The 22,900-nt window shown below is 41.6% G+C and overlaps 1 protein-coding gene across 10 annotated transcripts in view; it reads left to right on the plus strand.

The window, feature by feature from the left end:
- USP6NL (USP6 N-terminal like) overlaps positions 1–22,900 on the plus strand; it is a 155,793-nt gene that overhangs the window by 41,596 nt on the left and 91,297 nt on the right. For 8 of the 10 annotated variants that reach the window (XM_064142662.1, XM_064142666.1, XM_064142663.1 and 5 more), the window contains one exon: positions 22,642–22,715. In XM_064142662.1, coding sequence (XP_063998732.1) covers positions 22,642–22,715 — 74 coding nt within the window. Of the gene's footprint in view, positions 1–14,334; positions 14,523–22,641; positions 22,716–22,900 lie in introns of those variants that run through there. The other 2 variants (XM_064142669.1, XM_064142661.1) reach the window with 2 other exon arrangements.

Consider the following 22,900-nt stretch of genomic DNA (forward strand, 5'->3'; position numbering starts at 1 on the left):
CCCCTCTATCGTATCGCACAGAGGGGAGTGACAGCAGCTTAGTGGACATCTAGGAGCCAGTCATGTGTCAACCTACTACGGCAGCGCTTAGGATGTGTACAGATTTAAATGTTGCAAGCACATGTTCTTGCAAGTTCCCTCCTGTCCAAGTTCCCTTCAACTGTCAAATGATGGTAGCATGATCTAATTCAGCAGTTTTGGTTTTCTTGATGCTAATTATGGTGCACTCACATGATCCTGTTTACCAGCACAGTCCAGAGCAGGAACTTCCAGCAGACCTAAAGACTAAAAGCAATGACACATTCAACATGCACTGCAAATACAGGATGGGATATCCAAATGATATCCTCCTCCTCCTCCATTTTCCTTTGTGCTCTCTTCATGTATCATTAGATGTAATCTATGTGAAAAAATAAAATATCCCTTCTTAACATTTCCAGCTACCCACCTGTAGTAGCTGGTTTTGAAACAGTTGTTTACTGGTATGCCAGTGGATCTTTTTGAACAACTTCAACTGTTAGTGTTAGAACTTCTGAATTAGTTACTGCCATTAAGAAAACTCGGCAGATTCTCTCTCTTGCGTCCTAGCTACAGAAGTGTCTTGATGTGGGAAGCTTGTAGGAGAGATAATCAAATGAGGATTAATGGGAATACACTCGAATGTGAGGGGGTTTGGTGGGAGGTGTAACAAGTGAACGGGCAAGACACTGATGTGTTGTAAATGTTCCTGCTGCTGTGGAATCACTACTTAATGGTGATTTGGTCTGCACTTTGTTTATTTGGTTAAGCTGCCTTTCTTAGCACTTTCTGATTACTTTTTAACTGAAAACAACTTTTCTGCAGTTTTTGTATGAGCTTCTCTCTAACATTTTTGCCTGGCTTTCATCTGTCACACAGTATTTAGTAGATTTATTAGAAAATAGCTGTTTCAAATAAAAAGAAGTAGAAGTCTTTCAGACTTGAGAGTAATTTATTTTAATACAAAGATGTTACAGAAGTGCTATAACATGAAAACTATTTCAGTTCTATTTTGAATGCTTTTGTTTTTTCTTTCTCCATGATTAAAACACCTGTTTGTTTCCAAGCATTGTTCTTCATTCTGAAAAAGCCTTTCATTTAGAATTTGAGCTGAATCCTGTGGTCCTACATGAAAGGCTGTACCTCGTTAATGCTCTCTTTGTACAAGCCTTGAACTTAACAGACTGATAGCTAAATAGGGCTGGGTGCTAGGTTGGACTGGATGATCTTGGAGGTCTCTTCCAACCTGGTTGATTCTATGATTCTACCACGGAGCTTCCTGGTACTGGAATAGTAATGGCATAGCAGTTGCTTGTGAAATAGTTGCTTCTGAGGTTTAAGATTATGAAATATCTCTTGCTTGCCCTGAAGTGGCCACGTAGCAATTGCATCTGTCAGTCAGACTATTGTAGTAGCTTACGAATAGGGTAGCTCCCCATCTGTATGCTGTCCTTAGTGATGAACTTGGAGCTACCCAAAAGGCAGCTCTAGCATTTTTTAAATGAACCAATTTAGGGATACAAGTAAGGTGCCTCTTTCGTGCTGATAAGGTTTTTCACAAGTCTCAGTTGTGTGAGCTTTGAAGAATTAGCTGTGCTTTGCTTTCTGTTTATGGGCTTTGCCATTCAGAAAGTTACTTCCAGTTCAGTGAACCTCTTTACACTGACTTCTGGTGCAGAGGAGTGTATGTCCTATTTTCTTCTCCATCTTTCTAAATGTTTGTGGTTGTTGCCTCTGTATTCATGGGAAGGAAAATTTGGTGAATTTTCCTTTACACTTTGGATATTTGATTTTTTAAAAAATAATTTGTTTCAGCATCTTTTTTGTATGCAGAGAAATATAACTTACTGCTGACCTGAGTGCAGGTGTGAAGGATGAAAACAGGTACAAGGTAGTAGGAGAACTGACAAATCTGGTGGAGTTAGTTGTATAACAAGGTAGTCAACACTTAGCACAGCTCCATACTTTTTATTTTCTATTTAATTAAGGTTTTGGTGATTTGTGGTTTTGTGCATGTAAATGCCTATTAAACAAGGTGTACTTATATAATCCTTTCTAGGAGTTTTAAGCCCCTTATTGATGGTGACCTCTGCATGCTTTAACTTAACAGCTATATATATTCTTCTGCCAGTTTTGTACATCATCCTTTTAAAATGCCCTTCCCTAAATAACACATCACCCTTCCTCTCCCCTTCCGCCTTTTACGTACTGTTTACATTTGTCCCTTTCATTAGGTAAGACTTGTAAACTGTCACTCTTCTGCTGTTCTAGTCTCAGAAGGTGTTCTATTACCAGAAAGCAATTACACAGGTTGTTGCCTCTTTACAGTGTGTTGTCTGTCAGGGTACAGCTTGCAATATCTTGAGCTATGCCACAGCAGTTAGGCTCTACTGCCATCGACCCTGAAGTTCTGGCTGCTGTACAGATGTGTTGCATCCACAGCAGCTGAGTAGATTTGGACCACTTAAAATAGTAGTAGCATTTTGTTATATTACTAAATAAAAAATATATGGTGGGAAGACCTGATTAACTGGGTTGTAAATCCACATTTGTCTTGTATTGTCAGTAAAACTCCTTTGTCTGACAAAACTGACTTTGTGGTGGAGCCTGTGATTTGGTGAAAAGCATCCTCAGCTCAATAACGTCTGAAGAATAATGGTTGGTTGTGACAGTGTCTTAACCAGAGAGAACTTCCCCCAGGACGTGCACCTGACTCATTTTTCAGAGAAACTTGTCAGCAACATGTGCCTGAGATGGCCTGAATGTTACCCTAGTATTAAGCAGCCTATTGTATCTTAGGTACAAAGCACTTTCCAATGCTTTTGCTTTTCTGCACTTTTTTTGTAGCACACATTATCACACTAATGCAAACTGTTGGTCCCTATTGTCAATTTTAGGTTTCCTGTGCTCTTCCAAAACAGCAGGTGTTGGCAAGTAAAGACTGTGAGTAATTCTTTAGTCTTCAGGAGCTATACCCCTTGGGTTTGTGCAAGTTTTTTTTGTGCCAGGAAAGAAAGTGAGGTAGGGAAGGAGAAAAAACAGCAAGCAGAATTTCTGGACTAAGTGCAGTAAATTTTGTACAGTGGATAAGAGACAGCAAAAGTGGTAGTCTTTAGGTGGATTATATTAAAATAAATATAAGGTGAAAACTATCTCTGTCTTCTCCCAGACTGAATTATTTGTAAATTCTTTAAAGAACTTGCTGTTGTAACAAGAAGTTTGCTGTTAAATAAACCAAATTCAGAAAAGGTTCTGAAACAGGGAAACATTTGGTAATTTTCACTCACTTTCAGATCTATGTGATGGCAGATGACTACTGTACTTTTGCTGAAGAGGGAAGGGTTGATGAAAGGCTACTGGATTTTCATCTGGTCTGAATCACAGAATGTCAAAGGCTGGAAGGGACCTCAAAAGATCATGTAACCCAACCCCTCTGCCAGAGCATCATCTCCTATACCAGATCACACAGGAATGTGTACAGGTGGGTTTTGAATATCTCCAGAGAGGGAGACTCCACAACCCCCTGGGCAGCCTGTTCCAGTGCTCTGTCACCCTCACAGTGAAAAATTCTCCTCATGTTTACGTGAAACTTCCTAAGCCTCAACTTCCACCCATTGCCTCTTGTCTTGTCATCAGGCATCATTGAGAAGCACCTGGCTCCATCCTCCTGACAGTCACCTTTTACATATTTATAAGCATTAGTGAGGTCACCCCTCAGTCTCCTCTTCTCCAAGCTAAAAAGCCTCAGCTCCCTCAGTCTCTCATAAGCCACTAGAGTGATGACTCTCAGTCCTTGAAAACGTTGTAACTGAAGCAACAGTTGTTGTGCTCAACCTCTTCATTTCCTATCCTGTTGCTAGACCTCTCAGAAATACCTTTGCAGAGGTGATGCCTTGGTTTACAGTTGCTTGTTTCAATGAGATGCCTTGGCTTTCTCTATAGTAACATCAAAGATGTGATTTTAATGTTCACTGGAAGTGATACCTTCAGTGGTAAGACAAGAGGGAACCACAATCCACAACCAAAATGCATTATTTTCTCCATTGCAAGTTCTTTGGGGTTTATAGTTGATGAAAATCTGTGACCTGAATTGCTGAACTTGTGAAGTTGATGACTTTTAGAGTGAGTGTTAACACCACCTTGGAAGGTGTCTGATCATTGTGGCTACATCTGGAAGTCAAAAAAGAGGATTTAAAGACAATTTAGGCACACCAAGTGTTTTAACCAATGAATTTGCTATCTGCAATTGCTGGTTGTAGTTAGAGCTGAAAGCTACCTTGTGAAGATCTGAGTTCTGGTGTTTTGATGTCTAGGGTAACCAGTCAGCCGTGCTGATTCTGCTTTATCCAGACTGTACAGTCTAGAACTTGAACCCTCCCAAATTACTTCTGTAGAGGAATGTGTAGACAGTGGGTGGATTTCTGTTTACATCTCAACTTGTGCTTCACTGAGTACAGCCTTGTTGTTCCACCTTCTCTCTAGAAGAGAGGGCAGCTTGTGTCTTACCACCTTTGGGAGTATTCTGCACATGGTTTGCTTTTACCAGGTTGTAGTAGGCTTCTTTGCCAGGTGCAGCTTCATGGGCTCATCCAAATCTTGACTCTGACTGGGGATTTTGATTTTTTAAGGAATATGAAATCTTCAGACATTGAAAACAATCTGCTTGCAATGAAATAGGTTATTGAGCAAGAGTGAAAACCTTAAAAGGCTCTGTTTGTTTGCTATCACAGAGCTAATCCTTGTAATGTAGAATAGGTGTTGGTGAAGTGTTGCATCAGCATTCAGATGACATGAAGACATTCCTGTGTGCTGAGTTCAAAAATTCTTTTTTGCTGCTTCAGGTCATTTTCTGCTGAGAGTATGACAGAGGGTCAGATTTCTGTCTGGAAATTTGCTGAAAAAATGGCTCTTCGTTAGTTAAGTTTACTGTATCACAAACTTCAGCATTAACAAATAATGGACTTTTTGCTTGATGCCTGTGCACAAGGCCTAGAGTGGAATTAGTCTCATGTTTGCCTTGTAACAGAATCTTGTTTAGGTCTTTGCAGCGTGTGTGTCTTATACCAGCACTGAAATAAAAGTGACTTTGAGAGAAGTAGCACCATGAGTACTGTGTCCAGTTCTGGGCTTCTCAATTCAAGAGATGTTGAGGTGCTGGAATGTGTCCAGAGAAGGGTGATGAAGCTGGTGAAAGGCCTGGAGCACAGCCTTGTGAGGAGAGACTGAGGGAGCTGGGGGTGTTTAGTCTGGAGAAGAGGAGGCTCAGGGGTGACCTCATTGCTGTCTACAACTACCTGAAGGGAGTTTGTAGCCAGGTGGGGGTTGGTCTCTTCTCCCAGATGACCAGCAACAGCACAAGGGGACACAGTCTCAAGTTGTGCCGGGGGAAGTATAGGCTGGATGTTAGAAAGTTCTTGCCAGAGAGAGTGATTGGCATTGGAATGGGCTGCCCAGGGAGGTGGTGGAGTTATCGTCCCTGGAGGTGTTCAAGACAAGACTGGATGAGGCACTTAGTGCCATGATCTAGATGAGTGGATAGGGCTGGGTGCTAGGTTGGACTGGATGATCTTGGAGGTCTCTTCCAACCTGGCTGATCCTATGAAAACTTGATGGTAAGTTTGCAGTTGTCATTGAGGTACCTCACCATTTGTAATCTTTGTCTAAACCAGTAAAAATGAAGTATGTATCTGTTAATGCACATTACTTAAATCCATTGCTTCTATGCAGTGGCAGAATAAGTTAATAATTGTTGTTTTAGGTGAACACTGGACATTTGTAGAAGATTTTCACTTATTCAGAAAGAGCCAAATGCTCCATCTCGCTGATCTCTTACTTGAAGGAGGTGTATAACCTCTGTGGAGAATTCTGTGCTGATTAGCCTGTGTTGTCTTTTAAAGTCAAATATTCAAACAAATGGGTTTTCATTCTTGGTTTGTGGTCTTGTACTACTGCAGCTTTGTGCATGCCTCTGAGTGGTAACATGATCTCAGTTCTTGCTGTTCTTAACTGGCATGATAGAGGTTGGGGAAAAAAACCAAAGTCTTCTAAGGTTTATGGACAGATCCAATGAAAAACCTAATTATATATTACATCTAGCACAAATAAATTGAAATAAAAGTGATGGATATACAGTAGCCTGAATGTTAATCTTACTGGTACAGTGTTTTGTGGATAAAAAGCCACAGACTGAGGGAATGACTTCTCTCCCCCCCCCCCCCCATTGGGTTGTTTTAACCAAACACTGAAGATATTTTTTAATTAATAAATCATAGAATCAACCAGGTTGGAAGAGACCTCCAAGATCATCCAGTCCAACCTATCCCCCATGTTTTAGCTGATGCAAACAGCAGTTTCATTCATTGCGTTCGTAACCTGATTTCAATTTGGTGAGTTTGCCATTGGGCTCTACTGCAGCTGCTCTGCTACGTTTTCCCTTAGCCTGAGACTGGGACTTACAGAATGCAGGACAGCCTTGGTGGCTTTAATTGCTGTTTTGTATGGGAAATGCCATGGCTGTTTGGTTTGTTTGCTAGTCCTCAGTGAAACTGAAAACAACAGAACCTTCTTGTCTAACACCACCTTCCTTTTCTGGTAGCAAGGATGCTGATACCATTTTCTTCTCCAGTTTCTGCTGGTGCCCAACAAACTTGTTTACCCTTCATTTGACTCTTGCTCCTCCAGCCCTTTCTATAACCAGTGTAATGCTGCATGATGCTGATGTTTTCAGATGTTCAGAGGGTATTTCAGTCTCTGTTTTTTTTTTTTCTTTCTTTCTGTCTCCCAAATTTAATTTTAATTTTTAATAAAGTGAGTGTCAGGTATTTGAAGTAGCTGATTACTTGGATTTTCCAAAGCAACTCTTATTTCATGCTGTGTGGACATGACTGATATTATAAGCAGGCAGGTATCTAAATTTGCCTTGATGTCTTTTCGTGGAGTTACTCAAACTTATCTTAGATTCAGCAAGAGTAGGTTTAGTGTCAAAGGAGCTTCTTGGTGCCATTCAGGCTTTTCATAGGATTTGCTTACAGGATCCTATTTGTACCTAGGGTATTACTGCAGTTTAAATGTTTGTCTGCTCAAAGATTAATAGCTCTGAAACAGTAACTGAAGGAGGCTGTTCAGCTATGGTGAACAGAGTTGTAACATGTAACTCACAGTATTATTTTGTGGAAAAGCTTTTTATATACTAATATTATAATTAATTTGAATGTGGAAGGTCCCTGCAACTCCTCTGTAACTGGTCTGTTATTCTAATGGGCCCATCAGTCTATCATTATGGCAGGTGGAAGGACACCTTAGATCCACACTGTACAATATGGATCCCAAGAACCTGTAGTAATTAGAGTAATGTGCTTTTGCTGGAATAAAGGGAGGAAAAAAAGTTTTTTTCATCTTGCCAGAGCACTTACAATATTTTCGATTTTATTTTACAACTATGTAGCAGGGTGAAACTGAGCTTAAAATGTCAGCATAAAACCTGAGGTATCCCCATGCAGAGGCTGCACACTTAGGGCATCTAGGTGACCCAAATTGAAGTGTGAACAGAGGCTGGAGGCTGTTTTCCTTACACTTTTGGGGGGAGGATTTATCCCTGAGTACTTGATGATGCCTATTCCAAGAGAAGACAGAAAAATAAGACGGGTAGTATATGTGTGACAGTATAAGTAATAGCCAATATTGTCAGTAGCTGCTAATCCAGTGCTTGTTTGCAGATGCTTCCTTCTCTGTATCATGCTGGGGGATAGGTTGGACTGGATGATCTTGGAGGTCTCTTCCAACCTGGTTGATTCTATGATTCTATGATTCTAAGGTCCAGCGAGGTTTCAACAGCCTGTGAACTGAGCAAGAACAAAGTGGCAGCTATTAGCTCATAACTTGTGGTCACTCTGCAGGTCAAGGGCAGCTTTCTTCCCCATGATGCTGGTGAAGTTTTAGTCCTGCCACCTTGAGTCAGTGCAGCTGTTTTTCTAAGCTGGAGCTTCGTAGTCTTATTAACTGGTGGAATAACATCCTCTACAAAAACAAGCCCTCCTTTTCTTCCTGTTTTAATCGGTTAAATTGACAGTGTAATTAAATGACTTGCAGTGTGTAGAGGAACACAAAGGTTGCCTGTATAGAGAAGCAAACCTTTTAGTTTTAGCCAGTAAAATGACAGATGTATAGATGAAAATTTTGTAACTAGAGAACTTCTCTCAAACCCTAGAGAAGAAACAAAACACCTTCCTCAAAAATGAGTAGCCTTTCTGAAAACCCTTTTTCACAGTATGCATGGTTATTTTAGTGATACTTTAAGCTGGGAATAGACTTCACATTATGAACACAGAATTTAAAGATACAATTATTGTTTGCTTCATTAATTTTGACTACTGCAGAGATAAAAATGATTAATTGGGAGACTTAACATAATTAATGGAGTGTGGCATCTGACTACTTTAAGTCTGTTAATGTGGGAAACATAACTCTTCTTGTGAAATGTTCTGGCTTGTGTCAGAAGCTAAAATATTAGAACCGTTTTACTGTTTAAATTGATACTGCAAATTTTAGTGCTGTGCATGTTTAGCAGCCTGTTACAGTTAAAAGAAATATGAGTCAGTGTGCAGAAAAGGATGTTTTACTTTCCAAAAGCCTTTGGGGACTTCAGGTGTAATATACTTCTAAAGAGAGCACAAACCCCACATTTTCAAATTCATAATGAACAGCCGACAAGTGCTGGTGTGGATTGGCTGACTTGACTTAGGTTGAGGGTAAAAAACCCTGAAAAATCCTGGGTTTTGTCTGTCAATATTGTTTCTATGATCAAGTTTCTGACCTTTCCATATAATACAGCAACTGATTTGCAGCATATTTTATTAAGACATTAATTGTGAAGGCTAGGACTAGTATGGGGTAAGGTCATGAATTTCAAGGGGAGCGTGGGATTTATGCTCATGGGCTGTAGATGAAACAGATTACATGCTACAGCAGGATCAGTTCTAGCCACAGTAGGAGTTCCAGGAAATTTCAAGTTTTGTGGAAGACTAATAATAAGACTAAAATAATTTCTGTGTGATAGAAAACCTCCTGTATTTTCCCATGAAGACCACATCTTTGTCATTTTTGGACTGCTGAATTATAATGTGTTGCAGAAACAAGGCTTTCCCTATCTCCTTGAACTGCAAGTACACGAATCTGCTCTGATCACCTCTTGAACAGTTGTTTGTAGGGCTGACATTACTTAAATCAACATTATTATTTGTATTTCCTTAAAGGCAAAATGTATAGGTGAATGACCACTTCATAATGGTCATAATGCTGCTCTTTCATAGCAGTGAGGAAAGAGAAAAATAGCAATAAACTACTCAAAAGGCCAGATGCCAACTACACCCTTGGGAAGGAGAACAAAGGATGACTTAAGCTTAGACATAAGGCATTATTTAGCTGTTACACAAGTCAGACCAGTCTTTACATACTGGCAAGCCCTAAATTATACCCAGTTCAAGTCTTTACATTTAGGCCTTTTAAGAGCTACCATACATGTTTTGCGTTGTGGTGACAGAGTTCTGGGCAGGAGGATGGCTTGTGTGTTGGGATTTTTTCGTTCAAGAAAGGACCATTGTTCAAAATGAGGCTTACTCTTTTCAGTGTTGCTTGTCACAAATTAGTAATTATAGTTTCTTCTGGCTTTGCAACTGATTATGTTAACCTTCAGCAAATTAATTATCTTCTGGCTCGTGCTTGCACACACAATAGTTTGTAAAATGGAATTTTAGTACATCTCTGCCAGTTCTCATTGCTCCACTTTGTAACCCTTGTGGGAACATGCATACGGCTTAATAGTGAGGTGGTGACATGAGCATTCAAGCTGCAGCTTCCAGGTGGGTTAGTTGTAGGCTTAGCTGATGGAAATGATTTAATTTTAAGACATACTTGTGTGAAACACATACAAAAAAATAATTGCAAATCAAGACTAAATCAAATAAAACACAACTTGATTGATTTGATTTGTTTTGTTCCTTTTTTGGTTTATTACTGGTTTATTCTGAATTCTGTTCTCTTAGAGCTTTAACAAATACATATTAGCAAGGTTGTGTTCTTAAAAATAAACTCTTAGACATTTTGCAATAACTGATAAAAATCAGCAGAGTTCCTCTCAGCCCTTCAGTCAGTTGCTGCTTAAAAGCAAATTAGGAAGAGTGACTGATTTAATTTCTTTGCAATATATATTAGACTCCTAAATTCTAATTTCATGTTTTGTCACAAGCTTTCTCTGTGGAATATTCCTTATCAGGCCTGCTTTGGTTTCCCTGCTCTTGCTTTGAGTCCTTTGGGGGATCATTTGAAAATTGCTTTAAGTTGTTTTTTAGTAGCAGTTAATTCTCCTAACTTCCAGAGTGACCATTTTCCACTAGTGACTGTGCGGTGTCTCAGAGGGGATGTTGCAGAACTGCAGGCATTCTGCTGTAGTGAAACTTGGTTTTTTTTGTCAAGATGAGAGTTCAATCATGTTTATTTAGGAAAGTTAAACCTTTACTTTGTTATCTTCCACCCACTACTCCTTGTGCACTAGAATGCCAACAGGTTCTACTCTGAAGAGTGTTGAGGAGGATTGGAGGGTGCCTGTGTTTTGCTGTTGGAATGGGTATTTTTTAATGCAGAGCATAGTGGATTATATTGATTTTTACAGGTAGTTTTACTCCCCCTTCAGCTGCATTTTTTTTGTTTGGTCTGAGTAGAGAAAAAATTCAACTAAGCCAAATCTTCCTTTTCTTTTTTTTCCCCCTCTTATGTATATCTTGAAAACCTCCTCAAAAGCATACATGCCAAACTTGAAAACCAATTAAAGACATAAGAAAAAATTAGTGTAACATTGCTCTTAGCTCACTGGTACTTGGGGGTACTGTGCAGTAGAATAGTTCCATCAGTGTTAAAAAGCAGACTGACTTCAAGTGGTGAAGGTATGTGAGAGGGTTAACCTGAAATGAGTGCTCATGGGTGGGTTGTTTCTTTCTTTTCCCACAGATATACTCCCAGTTAAGGCAGCAAAAAGTAGTTGATGTTACAAAACCAGCACAGTAGTTCTGTCATGGAAAAAATGGAGAGTGAATTTTGTATAGCAGGGTTACTGCCCTGTTCAGAATGTCAGCAGTAAGAAAATGCAGCTTTTAAGGGAAATGTGCCTCATGCTGGATATCACAGTAGCTCAGTCTAAACTCAAGCTGAATCCATAGACTAAACTGTTGACACCTTGCTTTGGGTAGGATCCATGAGTAGTAATCAGTGGTAAAGACAAAAGAGTTGCAGCTCATTTCCAGGTTCAGTGCTCTGCCAGGCAATAAGGGGAGGAAGATAGAAACAATTGAAGGAACTTTTGTTTTTCAGTCCCTAGGGAAAAAAAGAATAGTCCTACACACTTGATCAGATCTCCTGTTCCTGACATTTTAACACTTTTCAGGGTACAAGGAAACCACAGAATGATCGAAGTTGAAAGGAACATCTGGAGCTCATAGAATCTTAGAATGGTCTGGGTTGAAAGTGACCTCTGGAGGTCATCTAGTCCAACCTCCCTGCAGTACAGCAGGGGCATACTCAACTAGATCAGATTGCCCAGAGCCCAGTCAAGCCTCACTTTGAGTATCTCCAGGGATGGGGCCCCAACCACCTCTCTGGGCAACTTGTTCCAGTGTTCCACTGCCCTCATGGCAAAGAACATGTTCCTAACATCCAATATAAATCTGCTCTTCTCTAGTTTGAAGCCATTGTCTTTTGTCTTAACATTACAGGCCTTTGTAAACAGTCTCTCTCCATCTGGTCTAAAGCTCCTGCGTCACCAGAGCCACACAGAGCTGGTTGCTCAGGACCATGTCCAGGGGTCTTTTAAGTATCTCCAAGGTTGATGACTTCACAGCTGCCCTGTGTGACCTATGGTAGTGCTCAGTCATGCTCACAGTGACAAAGTGTTTTCTGCTGTTCAGAGGAAACCTCTAGTGTTTCAGTTTGTGCCTGTTGCCTCAGGTTCTGTCACTGGGCACCACTGAAAAGAGCCTGGCTCTGTCCTCTTCGTACTTTCCCTTAAGATACTTGATAAGGTCCTCCTGAGCTTTTTCTTCCCTTGTCTGGGCAGTCACAAAGAGCTGGAGGCCCACTCAAGTCTTCCAAGCCAGGTCTGGTAGCATGTGTTCTCTGACATGCTGTGATGGCTTGGGAGTTACCTGCCCCCCCTACCCTGTGACTACCCTCAGCTGTCTGGAAGTTAAGGGATGAAGCTTTATATTCATAGCATAGCACAATACATTACAAATATTTACAGCTGTATACAGAAATATACATATTAGAAGTAATACAGAAACACAGTACCCCTCCCAGAAATCAGAGTCATCATAGGATCAGTCAGGGTTGGAAGGGACCACGAGGATCATCTAGTTCCCACCCCTCTGCCATGGGCAGGGACACCCTACCTTAGATCAGGCTGCCCAGAGACCCATCCAGCCTGGCCTTAAACATCTCCAGGGACGAGGCCTCAACCACCTCCCTGGGCAACCCATTCCAGGCTCTCACCACTCGCATGCTGAACAGCTTCCTCCTCACTTCCCGTCTGAACCTAACCCATCTCCAGCTTCGCTTCATTCCCCCTAGTCCTGTCACTCCCTTGTATCCTGAAAAGTCCTTCCCCAACTTTTTTGTAGGTCCCCTTTGGATCCTGGAAGGCCACAGTAAGGTCACCTTGGAGCCTCCTCTTCTCTAGACTGAACAGGCCCAATTCTTTCAGTCTGTCCTCAGAGCTGCTCCAGCCCTCTGATCATCCCAGTGGCCTCTTTCTCTGGATGTGCTCCAGCATCTCCACATTCCTCTTGTAATAGGAACTCCAGAACTGGATGCAGTACTCCAGGTGGGGTCTCACCAGAGCGGACTAGAGGGGGAGAATCACCTCCCTGGCCCTGCTGGCCACACTTCTGATGCAGCCCAGGCTCTGGTTGGCTTTCTGGGCTGCAAATGCACACTGCTGGCTCATGTTGAGCTTCTTGCCCACCAGTACCCTCAAGTCCCTCTCCTCAGGGCCGCTCTCCAGCCACTCACTGCCCAGCCTATATTTGTGTTTGGGATTGCCCTGACTCAGATGCAGACACTGCACTTGGTCTTGTTGAACCTCCTGAGGTTGGCTTGTGCCCACATCTCCAGCTTGCCCAGGCCCCTCTGGATGATATCCCTTCCCTCCAGCATGTCTGCTGCACCACACAGCTTGGTGTCATCAGCAAACTTGCTGAGGGTGCACTCAGTGCCACTGTCCATGTCACCAACAAAGATGTTGAGATGTTGAGGAAGGACTCCCAACCACCCTTCCACCTTCTTTCCATTCCTCTCTTTTACCCCAAAATCTGCATTACATGGAAGGTGAGTTTGGAGAATCAGCAAGGAGAGTTGGAAGCAGAATGATTAGTTGGATTACACAGATCGAAGCGGAACTGCAGAAGCCCAGTGAGAAAACACAGACACCAACAGACAGACTGTCTTACCTGTGTTTGTGTCCTTGCCTTTATACATCTCAGCCAACCTATGATTGAAGCAGACATCACCTTTGTTTTCTTTTCACAGCCTATAATCTTTCTCATTAAAATATTCCATTTTGCCTTTAACCAGCACACATGCTTAGGCTAAGAAATGGAACTGACTGGTGCCTGGCTGTAAGCAGTGCGTAGTAGCTGACATCTTTCTTGAGAGCATGTGTGAGGACTAAAGTCTGTGGAAGAGAGTGGCTTGATATGCATGTCCTTGAATATTTGATGGGGAGATTTATTTTTCAGGTTTTGAGAATGATTTCTACCTCCATTAAACCTTAAATTTTTATACTGGTATCAATGAAATCATCATTGTCAGCTCCTAAGATGCTGGGTATATCAAGTCCCCAAGATACCCTGAATGATGGAGGAGTTTTAAACAGGAAATATAGAAAATCTCCATCTTGTAACCAGGGAATGACAAAGAGTTAAGAAATCTAATCTCTAGAGTGATGTAATTTCATGGTTTCTTAAGTAATAAGCTGGAAATAGGGTACCTCAGACCTCATTTCTAGTAAGTCGTTTCAATAAGATGCTTTTCATGCACCACTTGGTGAATACCGGTAAGAAGTCTTACCCCAGAGTGTAACAGTGATGTCACAGGAGCTGCATCCTCTGAGGCTGTTTGTTCCAATCCTCTTGTTTATTATTAGCTGGAATGCAGGGCTGTGGGCTGCACTAGAGAACACAAGCGTGGTGTCTGCATGACACTTCTTGTAAACAAATGGCATCTTTGTTTGAGTGTCTGCAGCTCCCGTAACTGTAGAGGGGCCATGCCTTGATAAAGAAGAAGCACGTGTCAAGTGGCTGAGTTATGTGGAGCAAACAGTGCAAGGGGAGGAGAACTTTTCCCTCATTGGTTTTTGATAAACTGATTTAGAATATGGTCTAGAAACAAACGGATTTGCTTCATGAAGACCAAACCAGAGCTTTACAAGGACAGGGCAGAAAATCACAACCCAAAGACTGGTAAAATATTGTTTTGTTTTATGTGCTGGTCTGTAGTTGTTTATATCATGTTCTGTTTTGCTTCTCTCCAATTTCAGATTAGTGATAACTCTGAATTTTAAATACTTAATGCTATTAGGATAGATAATTATGTAATCATGTTTAATGGTGGAAGAAATGTAGCTCAGTTAACTTCTGAAATACTGTTTTCCTTAGGAAGAAGTGTTGCTATGTGAAAGAGGTTGTTTTTCTAACTGACTATTTCACTTTATGTTAAAAATTCTTTTCCCTGCATGAAGAGAAAAATAAAGTGTAAGAGATTATGATTAATTTTTGCTCAGAGAAGGTTTCATAAATACATGCAGGCATTTACCATGATTTTTGCTTTGAATGTTGCCTACCAACAATAGAATGTTAAGTGTACGTCATGGCTTTTTTATTTCACTGTTTATGGGAATGGACTGAAAGGAAAATAAACAGCCTGAGTATTAAAGGGACTTTCTGATATGACCAGAGACTTACAAAATGTTTTGTTTGTTGGTCTGATATGTGCTTTGAATGTGTAGATGTGTAGCAGCTGGTGGTAGTGCCTGCAGACAGGAATTTGTGCCAGTGCAGCTCTTTGTGCAGTGGAATGTGTAATGTACAAACAAGCAAGAATTTGATTTGAAGTAATGGAATACAAATTAGCACATTCCAAGTCTTTTGGGGTTTTTAGGCTGCTCTGCAGTTGAGGAGATGTTGGTGATGGGTCAAAGAACAAAAAAAAAGGGAGAAATCTCCTTTTCAGAGTTTGGGATAAGATTGTGCAAGATGTTGTTATTATACTGACTCTCAGCCACATGGAAAGTAGGGGCATTGATTCTAGGGGTGTGGATCAACAACTGGCTGAAATGACCGGTCAGCGTTCCCAGGTGGCCAAGAAGGTTCTGTACTGGGCTCTGGTTAGGCTGCACCTCAAATACTGTATTCAGTTTGGGGCTGCTAACTCTGAGAAATCAGACAGTGAAGTGTGGGAGCTTGTTAAGAGCAGTAAAGCTGGCAAGGAGTCTAGGGCACAAGTCCTATGAGGAGCAGCTGAAGTAACTGGGGTTCTTAAGCCAGGAGAAAAGGAGGCTGAAGCGAGAGCTTACTGCTCTTTACAACTGTCTAAAACTCTGTACTACTCCTGACTACTTGGTGAACTACTACTCATTACCTGGTTGACAACCCAAAAGGGTTGGCAAGCACTGAAACAGGCTGTCTGGTACAGTGGTTGAGTCACCATTCTGGATTCTGTGGTTCTACTCAAATTTGTAGCATATCTAGAAGAGATGTTTTCTTGTCCTGAACTATAACATAACCTGTACCTGCACACTCTTTCTAGACATGTAAAGAACATGCTGAAGCTCTCAGTGGTACTCATTTTCTGCTACATTGGTAAGGGAGCTACTTCCCAGCTGTTGTGTTACCTTTCCCATGTGAGGTACTGTAACTGGGCATCTAGGCTGTTTCAGGAAGGCTGTCACTAGTGAGTTTCACTGCAAAGGTCATTGCCATAAGTGGCATGAATACTTTTGCATGGAGTAGAGTCATGTTCAGTGGATTGCAGGTGAAAATCGCATTTTAGATGGGTGATAGATTGATCTTGGATCAAAGGTTCTCTGGTGTCAATTGATGACTACAGCTACCATTTCTCTGTGTGAAGCAGAAAGAAGAGTAAGGCAGGATTATTTATTCTTCAGTTGGGACGGATCTGTGGAACTGCAGCACTGTGCCAGTACCTGGTTTCTTTCAAAAGCATCTCTCCTTGAGAAGATGTTTGCTGGTAGAATTTCATTTTCACATCTACTTGTAGAACATAGTCATATTTTCTTTTAAAGAGTATTGCTTTTCACTTGGATTTGTGGGTTTGGCATTAAATACATCACACACAGTATCACAGTATCATCAGGGTTGGAAGAAACCTCACAGATCATCAAGTCCAACCCTTTACCACAGAGCTCAAGGCTAGACCATGGCACCAAGTGCCACGTCCAGTCCTGCCTTGAACTGCCCCAGGGATGGCAACTCCACCACCTCCCCGGGCAGCCCATTCCAGTGTCCAATGACTCTCTCAGTGAAGAACTTTCTCCTCACCTCAAGCCTAAATCTCCCCTGGTGCAGCCTGAGGCTGTGTCCTCTCGTTCTGGTGCTGGCCACCTGAGAGAAGAGAGCAACCTCCTCCTGGCCACAACCACCCCTCAGGTAGTTGTAGACAGCAATAAGGTCACCCCTGAGCCTCCTCTTCTCCAGGCTAACCAATCCCAGCTCCCTCAGCCTCTCCTCGTAGGGCTGTGCTCAATGCCTCTCACCAGCCTCGCCGCCCTTCTCTGGACACGCTCAAGCATCTCAATGTCCCTCCTAAACTGGGGGGCCCAGAACTGAACACAGTACTCAAGGTGTGGTCTAACCAGTGCAGAGTACAGGGGCAGAATGACCTCCCTGCTCCTGCTGACCACACCATTCCTGATGCAGGCCAGGATGCCACTGGCTCTCTTGGCCACCTGGGCACACTGCTGGCTCATGTTCAGGCGGGTATCAATCAGCACCCCCAGATCCCTCTCTGTCTGGCTGCTCTCCAGCCTCTCCGACCCCAGCCTGTATCTCTGCATGGGGTTGTTGTGGCCAAAGTGCAGCACCCTGCACTTGGAGCTATTGAATGCCATCCCATTGGACTCTGCCCATCTGTGCAGGCGGTCAAGGTCCCGCTGCAGAGCCCTTCTGCCCCCCAACCCAGCCACATCTGCCCCCAGCTTAGTGTCATCTGCAAACTTGCTGATGCCAGACAGTGCTTTCCTCTTACTTTGCAGGGATGGTGGCAGTCCATGGGTGTCTAATTTAGCAGGCTCCACTATTTGGCAGTTTAAAATCAGGGAGTAACAAAAGGAAACCAATTCCAGTCCCATCTTTAAGTATCCTTTTCAAAGTTTAAATACAATGGTTTATTAATTTGTCAGGCAAAACAATCTAATTTCCAACTGTAGCAGAAAAACAGTTATCTGATTGTTGTATCAGTACTTCTTCATGTCATTGCAAATTGGAATTTTCTGTTCTGTTTTTCTGCCTGTAGCAATGTCTGAGTTACTGAATATGCTGCTTTTCAAAACCTGTAAATCAGTGGAATTTACAAGTACAGAAAACAAGTTACTGTGATGGAGTCATAAGGGGGAAAATATCCTGTAAGGGGTAATGTTCACAAAAGTTTGTTCCTGGCTTTTCTTTTATGATTTTTCAAAAGCTACATACAATCATATCATAGAATCATAAATTCAACCAGGTTGGAAGAGACCTCCGAGATCATCCAGTCTAACCTATCACCCAGCCCTGTCCAGTCAACCAGACCATGGCACTAAGTGCCTCATCCAGGCTTTTCTTGAAGACCTCCAGGGACGGTGACTCCACCACCTCCCTGGGCAGCCCATTCATGTGTGACATTGCTGCTTGGCAGGGTTGTTGTGCCTTGTAATCTTGCCCAATTTTGGGCAAGCCTTCAGTGCAGTCTTTAGCATGCCAGATTTTATCACCAGGTTGTTGGTAGTGTATTTTGTAATTTTTTAGTCAAAACCAGTACTCTGTACTAGTTAATTGACTGTCTATTAATGTCAGCCTTATCGGAGATTGCATAGTTTCCTGTATAATGTGGTGTTGGTCATCTGTAATGTTTACTTAGAAAATTGAATCACACTTGTTTCACATCTTTAACTGCTTTCAGTGAGATAAGATATACTGAATAAAACTGGTAAGACTTCAAAATACCAGTTGTTTGTCTTCAGTTTTGTACTGCGGTGTTTTTGTGCCTAGGAAGGTATTTCATGAAATATTTCTCTTGAGTCCGTATTTAGCTTTTACTTTATCAGGAATCATTGTGTAATTTTTAACTTGGAGGTATTTAAATAGTTCCTCTTAGAAGAAAACCAGTATTTTATGCTTCTCTGCCAAAATATAACCTCTTGTCCTCATTTCACGCTGTTCTCAGAGTTTTCAATATGGGTGGATTAAGGTAATATTAAACTATCGCAGTGCAGCTCAGAGGTTAAGATGGTTTTGACAGAAAGTGAAGAGGATTGCTTTAAAGGCAATGAATATGATAATTTCCACACTAAATGTAATTGAATTGTCATGAGGTGTAGAACATGCCAAATTTGAATTCATGTGTGCAGAGGACAGGAAGGTAAAGCCGTGGCTGCCTTCTCAGCATAGGTCAGGATGTGATTTCTGGTGCAAATACAGTTTTGCATTCTTGTGAGTGAAGGTTTGAACTTTTGCCACTTTATTTAATCTGTGGTATTGTGGAGCTGTGCTTGTCCTTTTGAGTACACTTTATTTGGAGTAATAATCTGCTTTTTAGTTCTGTTAATGAAAAATATACAAGCTGCTATGTGTTGCAGTGTTGACTGCTTATTATTCAGGCACAGTCTCAAATGAAATCTAATACCTCTTTTACTGGGAAAATAGTGTTAGAATTGTTCTTTTTTGGCCATTACTTGACGCTCAGTAGGAGTTGTACTTTACACAAGCTTTTGTCCAGCATCTCTCTTTGGGGGAGATGAAGATTAAGATTGCTGAGTACTTGAATTTTCTGAAGGTGTGTCAGCTTCCTAAGCAAGCGTAAAGTTCACTTCTAAAAAATCCATTAATTGGCCTTGCACACAAAATGGTTCCTTTAGTGTCTCTCTTTAATACTGGGCTTCGTCTACCGTTTTGTGTCAGTGTAGATTTGTTAGCTTTAGTGGATGTTGCCAGTTTAGTAGGCATGGGATGTCGGCTAGTAAAGGATAAAAAGCACATTGTTGTAATTGTTTTGGGGAATGTGTAGTGCTGAATGCATGCAGAGTAGTGTAGCATTCACTCTGTGCCTTTCTGCTTCCTCTCTAAGTTGGAGGTGGATGGGCTGTTTGGTGGATAAAGAATTGGCTGGAGAGAGTAGTGGTCAATGACTCAATGTTCAGATGGAGATGGGTGACAAATGATGTCTTTCAGGAATCTGTACTGGGAACAGTGCTGATTAGTGTCTTCTTCAGTGATAGAGACAGTGGGATTGAGTGGCCCGTCAGCAAGTTTGCAGGTGACACCAAGAGAGTGCTGCAGTCAATATGCCAGAGGGATGGGATGTCATCCTGTAAAGGGTTAACCCTCCTGGGGGAGTGGTCTTGACCCTGACCTCAGGTGGTCTTGACCCCTTCCAAGAGGTGGGTCTGAACACTACCAGGTGTGGTGGTTAGCCCACTCCCACTTCCTGTCTAAGATCCATAAAAGCAGGGGCACTAGCTGTTTTCTCTCTCTCTCCTCTCTCCCTGCCTCCCTGCTCACCAGCAATCACCATCCTGTTCCTGGTTCTCTTTCTTTTACCACATGGCCATAACCCTCGAGGCGGACAAACCATTGCCATCCATCTGGTTGTATTTACATATTTTACATCTTGTTTTCCTTTCCTTATACCTTTGTAACTTCCTTACTGATGATTCTACCTCATATACCTTTTATTTGTTGTTAAACTTTCTTCTTTTAACTCCCAAATCAAAGTGAGATTATTTATTTGGATGTGCTGACCTTCCCTCTCTCTATATCTAATTCCTTTTCTTTGGGGAAGAATGGGGAAGAGGGAAGGGCATCCTATAAATTATTGGTTGTATCAACTATATTTGAGTCTCTGGGAAATTTAAATTAGAACCAAGACACATCCAGAAGGATCTGGACAAGCTGGAGAAGTGGGCCTGAGTCAACCTTATGAGGTTAGCGCAGTCTCCATTACCAATATAGGCTGTGGGGCTGATGTGATAGAGAGCAGCCATGTGGAAAAGGACTTGGGATACTGGTGGATGAAGAGCTGACCATGAGCCAACAAGGTGCACTTCCAGCCCAGAAGGCAGATCACATTCCTTAGCTCCTTCAAAAGCAATGTGGGTAGGAGATAAAGAGAGCGCATTCTGCCACTCCGCTCTGGTGAGACCTCACCTGCTGTACTGTGTCTAGCTCTTGGGCCCTCAACACAAGAAGGACATGGACCTGATGATGCAGTCAATGAAAACAGATCAGGGTCTGAAGCACCTCTCCAATCTAGACAGGCTGAGAGAATTGAGGCTGTTCAGCCTAGAGAAGGCTCTGGGGAGACCCTATAGCATAGCAGCCTTCCAGTACCTGAAGAGGGTCTATAAGAAAGCTAGGGAGAGACTGTTGACAAAGGGTTGTAGTGATAAGACAAGGGGTGATGGTTTAAAGCTAGAGCAGGGTGGATGTAGATTAGGTATTAGGAAGAAGTTCTTTACAGTAAGGGTGGTGGAACAGTGAGGCAGACTGCCCAGGGAAGTATTGGAGGCCCTGTCCCTGGAGATGTTCAAGATTAGGCTTGCTGGAGCTCTGAGCAACCTGATCTAATTGGGGATGTCTCTGCTTAGTAAGGGAGGCTTGAACTAGGTGACCTCTGAAGATCTCTTCCACCTCAGTGCATTCTATGAAATGAGTCTTCGTACCTTGCAAGGAGAAAATTCTTTCTCAGTGGCACAAGGATGCAGAGCTTCCTAATATAGCAGATATGGATATTACTAGTTTTTCTCTGTCAAATAATTGTGTAAATACATGTGTGCTGGTTCTGATGCACACTGAAGAAAATGACAGAGCTCCATGTCCTTGCTAATGAACAGGAGTATTACAGTTGGCAAATGATGGTGACAAGCAGAAGAGGGCCAGAAAGAACATAAAATGGAACTTCTGAAATAAGTAGCTTCAAAGATCAGTCAGACGTTCTGTTAGGGGAAGGCTTTGCTACTTACTGAACACTGGTGCAAGTGTCCAAAAAGGGGCATACTGAAGTTCTTCCTGTGTTTCCCTGAAGAAACCTGAAGTGAAAACATGCAGAGACCATTCTAAATCTTTTACAGATGGCTTCAAAGCCCACCTTGGCACAAGTTCTTGGCTAAACATTGAAGAAATATGTAGGTAAATTTTATTTAAAGCAACAGAGGGTTTGAACAAATAAATGCATTAATGTCAAACAGTGGAAAACTCTAACATCTGATCTGTTTTTCATGGCCCAGATGGTTGGTGTGTACAATTCCTGAAGTTTAAGTTACCATGAACTAAATAGCAAAGAAAAATCCACATACCTTGAGTTGTTTTTCTAATGGGAAGTGCCTGAAAAGTCTTTGACATGTTTTAAACATATTACTTCATCTAGAGTTCATTGATTTTAAATAGTGGGAAAAAAAACAATCTCTGGAATGTTTTGCAAAGTTATTGTTGATGAAAACTGATTTGCCTCATTGTTTTGGAATCGTAATCACATTGGGGATATTGAACTGCATTATGTTGATTATTCTAAGCAGCATCTTTCTTACTTTTCTTGCTGCCCACTTACATTTCTGTCCATGTCCTAAGGATGGTTTCTGCAAAGGGAGAAATGCCAAGGATTCTAATTTGGTTACCCACTCCTTGCTTCACCTTCTCTTGATCAGACCAGATTTAACTCCACTGCTGCAGTAAACTGCTGTGTCTGCTATATGCTGATTCCAGTGCTTACCCACACAGCAGGATTTTGTCTTGCCCATTCACCTTCCTGTTGTTACATCCTTCTCCTTGGATTGCCCACATTGCAGTTCTGATACTGTAGTGACATCCTTCCCTGTTTTCTGAGAAAGAGATTTTAGGTCATTTCTTAGATGGAGCCATGCAGTACTTCTTCCACATTCATCAGTATTCTAATCCCTCTCTACAAATCCTGTAAACATTTTGCATTTTGATTTTAAACCAGTACTGTGTATTTCATCTTTTTTGGACTATGTGAATGTCTGTGGAATTGGCAACTAGTTATATTTACTGCTTGCTTCAGCCTTTCAGTCAGTGGGATATGGAGTATTATTTTTTTTAGTATTATTAAATATTTTCAGTGGAACATTTGGACCATTCTAAACTCAGCAATTAGGATATCATCTAATAATTGTGTTTTACTCTGAACAGTATTAAGGATGTGCACCAAGGTCATATTTTGCTTCGCTACAATTGTTTTGGCAATTCTCCATGCAAGTAGTCTCTTTGAAGTTGAACCTTATTTTCCATGTATTTAGCTTGATCTGCTTGTTCACAGTAGATAGAATCTGAACAGCATTATTTTAATTCTCCACAGGTGCAGATGCTGAGCAAGATGCTGCTATCAAACTTGCCCAAGAACGAGCAGAGATCGTTGCCAAGTATGACAGAGTAAGTGAATTTGATAATAAATTAAAATACATTTGATAATTGATTTTATTAATATGTCTGTTTAAAAAATGAATCATGGTTCCTGCTAGCTTTTAAATACCTTATGTAGTACTTATCTGGTGGTTTCATGGTATACTGGCCTCTGAGTGAATTAATTTCTTCCATGGGGGATATTGTGGGTAATG

The sequence above is a fragment of the Pogoniulus pusillus genome, chromosome 4 (assembly GCF_015220805.1).
Source record: "Pogoniulus pusillus isolate bPogPus1 chromosome 4, bPogPus1.pri, whole genome shotgun sequence".
Lineage (NCBI taxonomy): Eukaryota > Metazoa > Chordata > Aves > Piciformes > Lybiidae > Pogoniulus > Pogoniulus pusillus.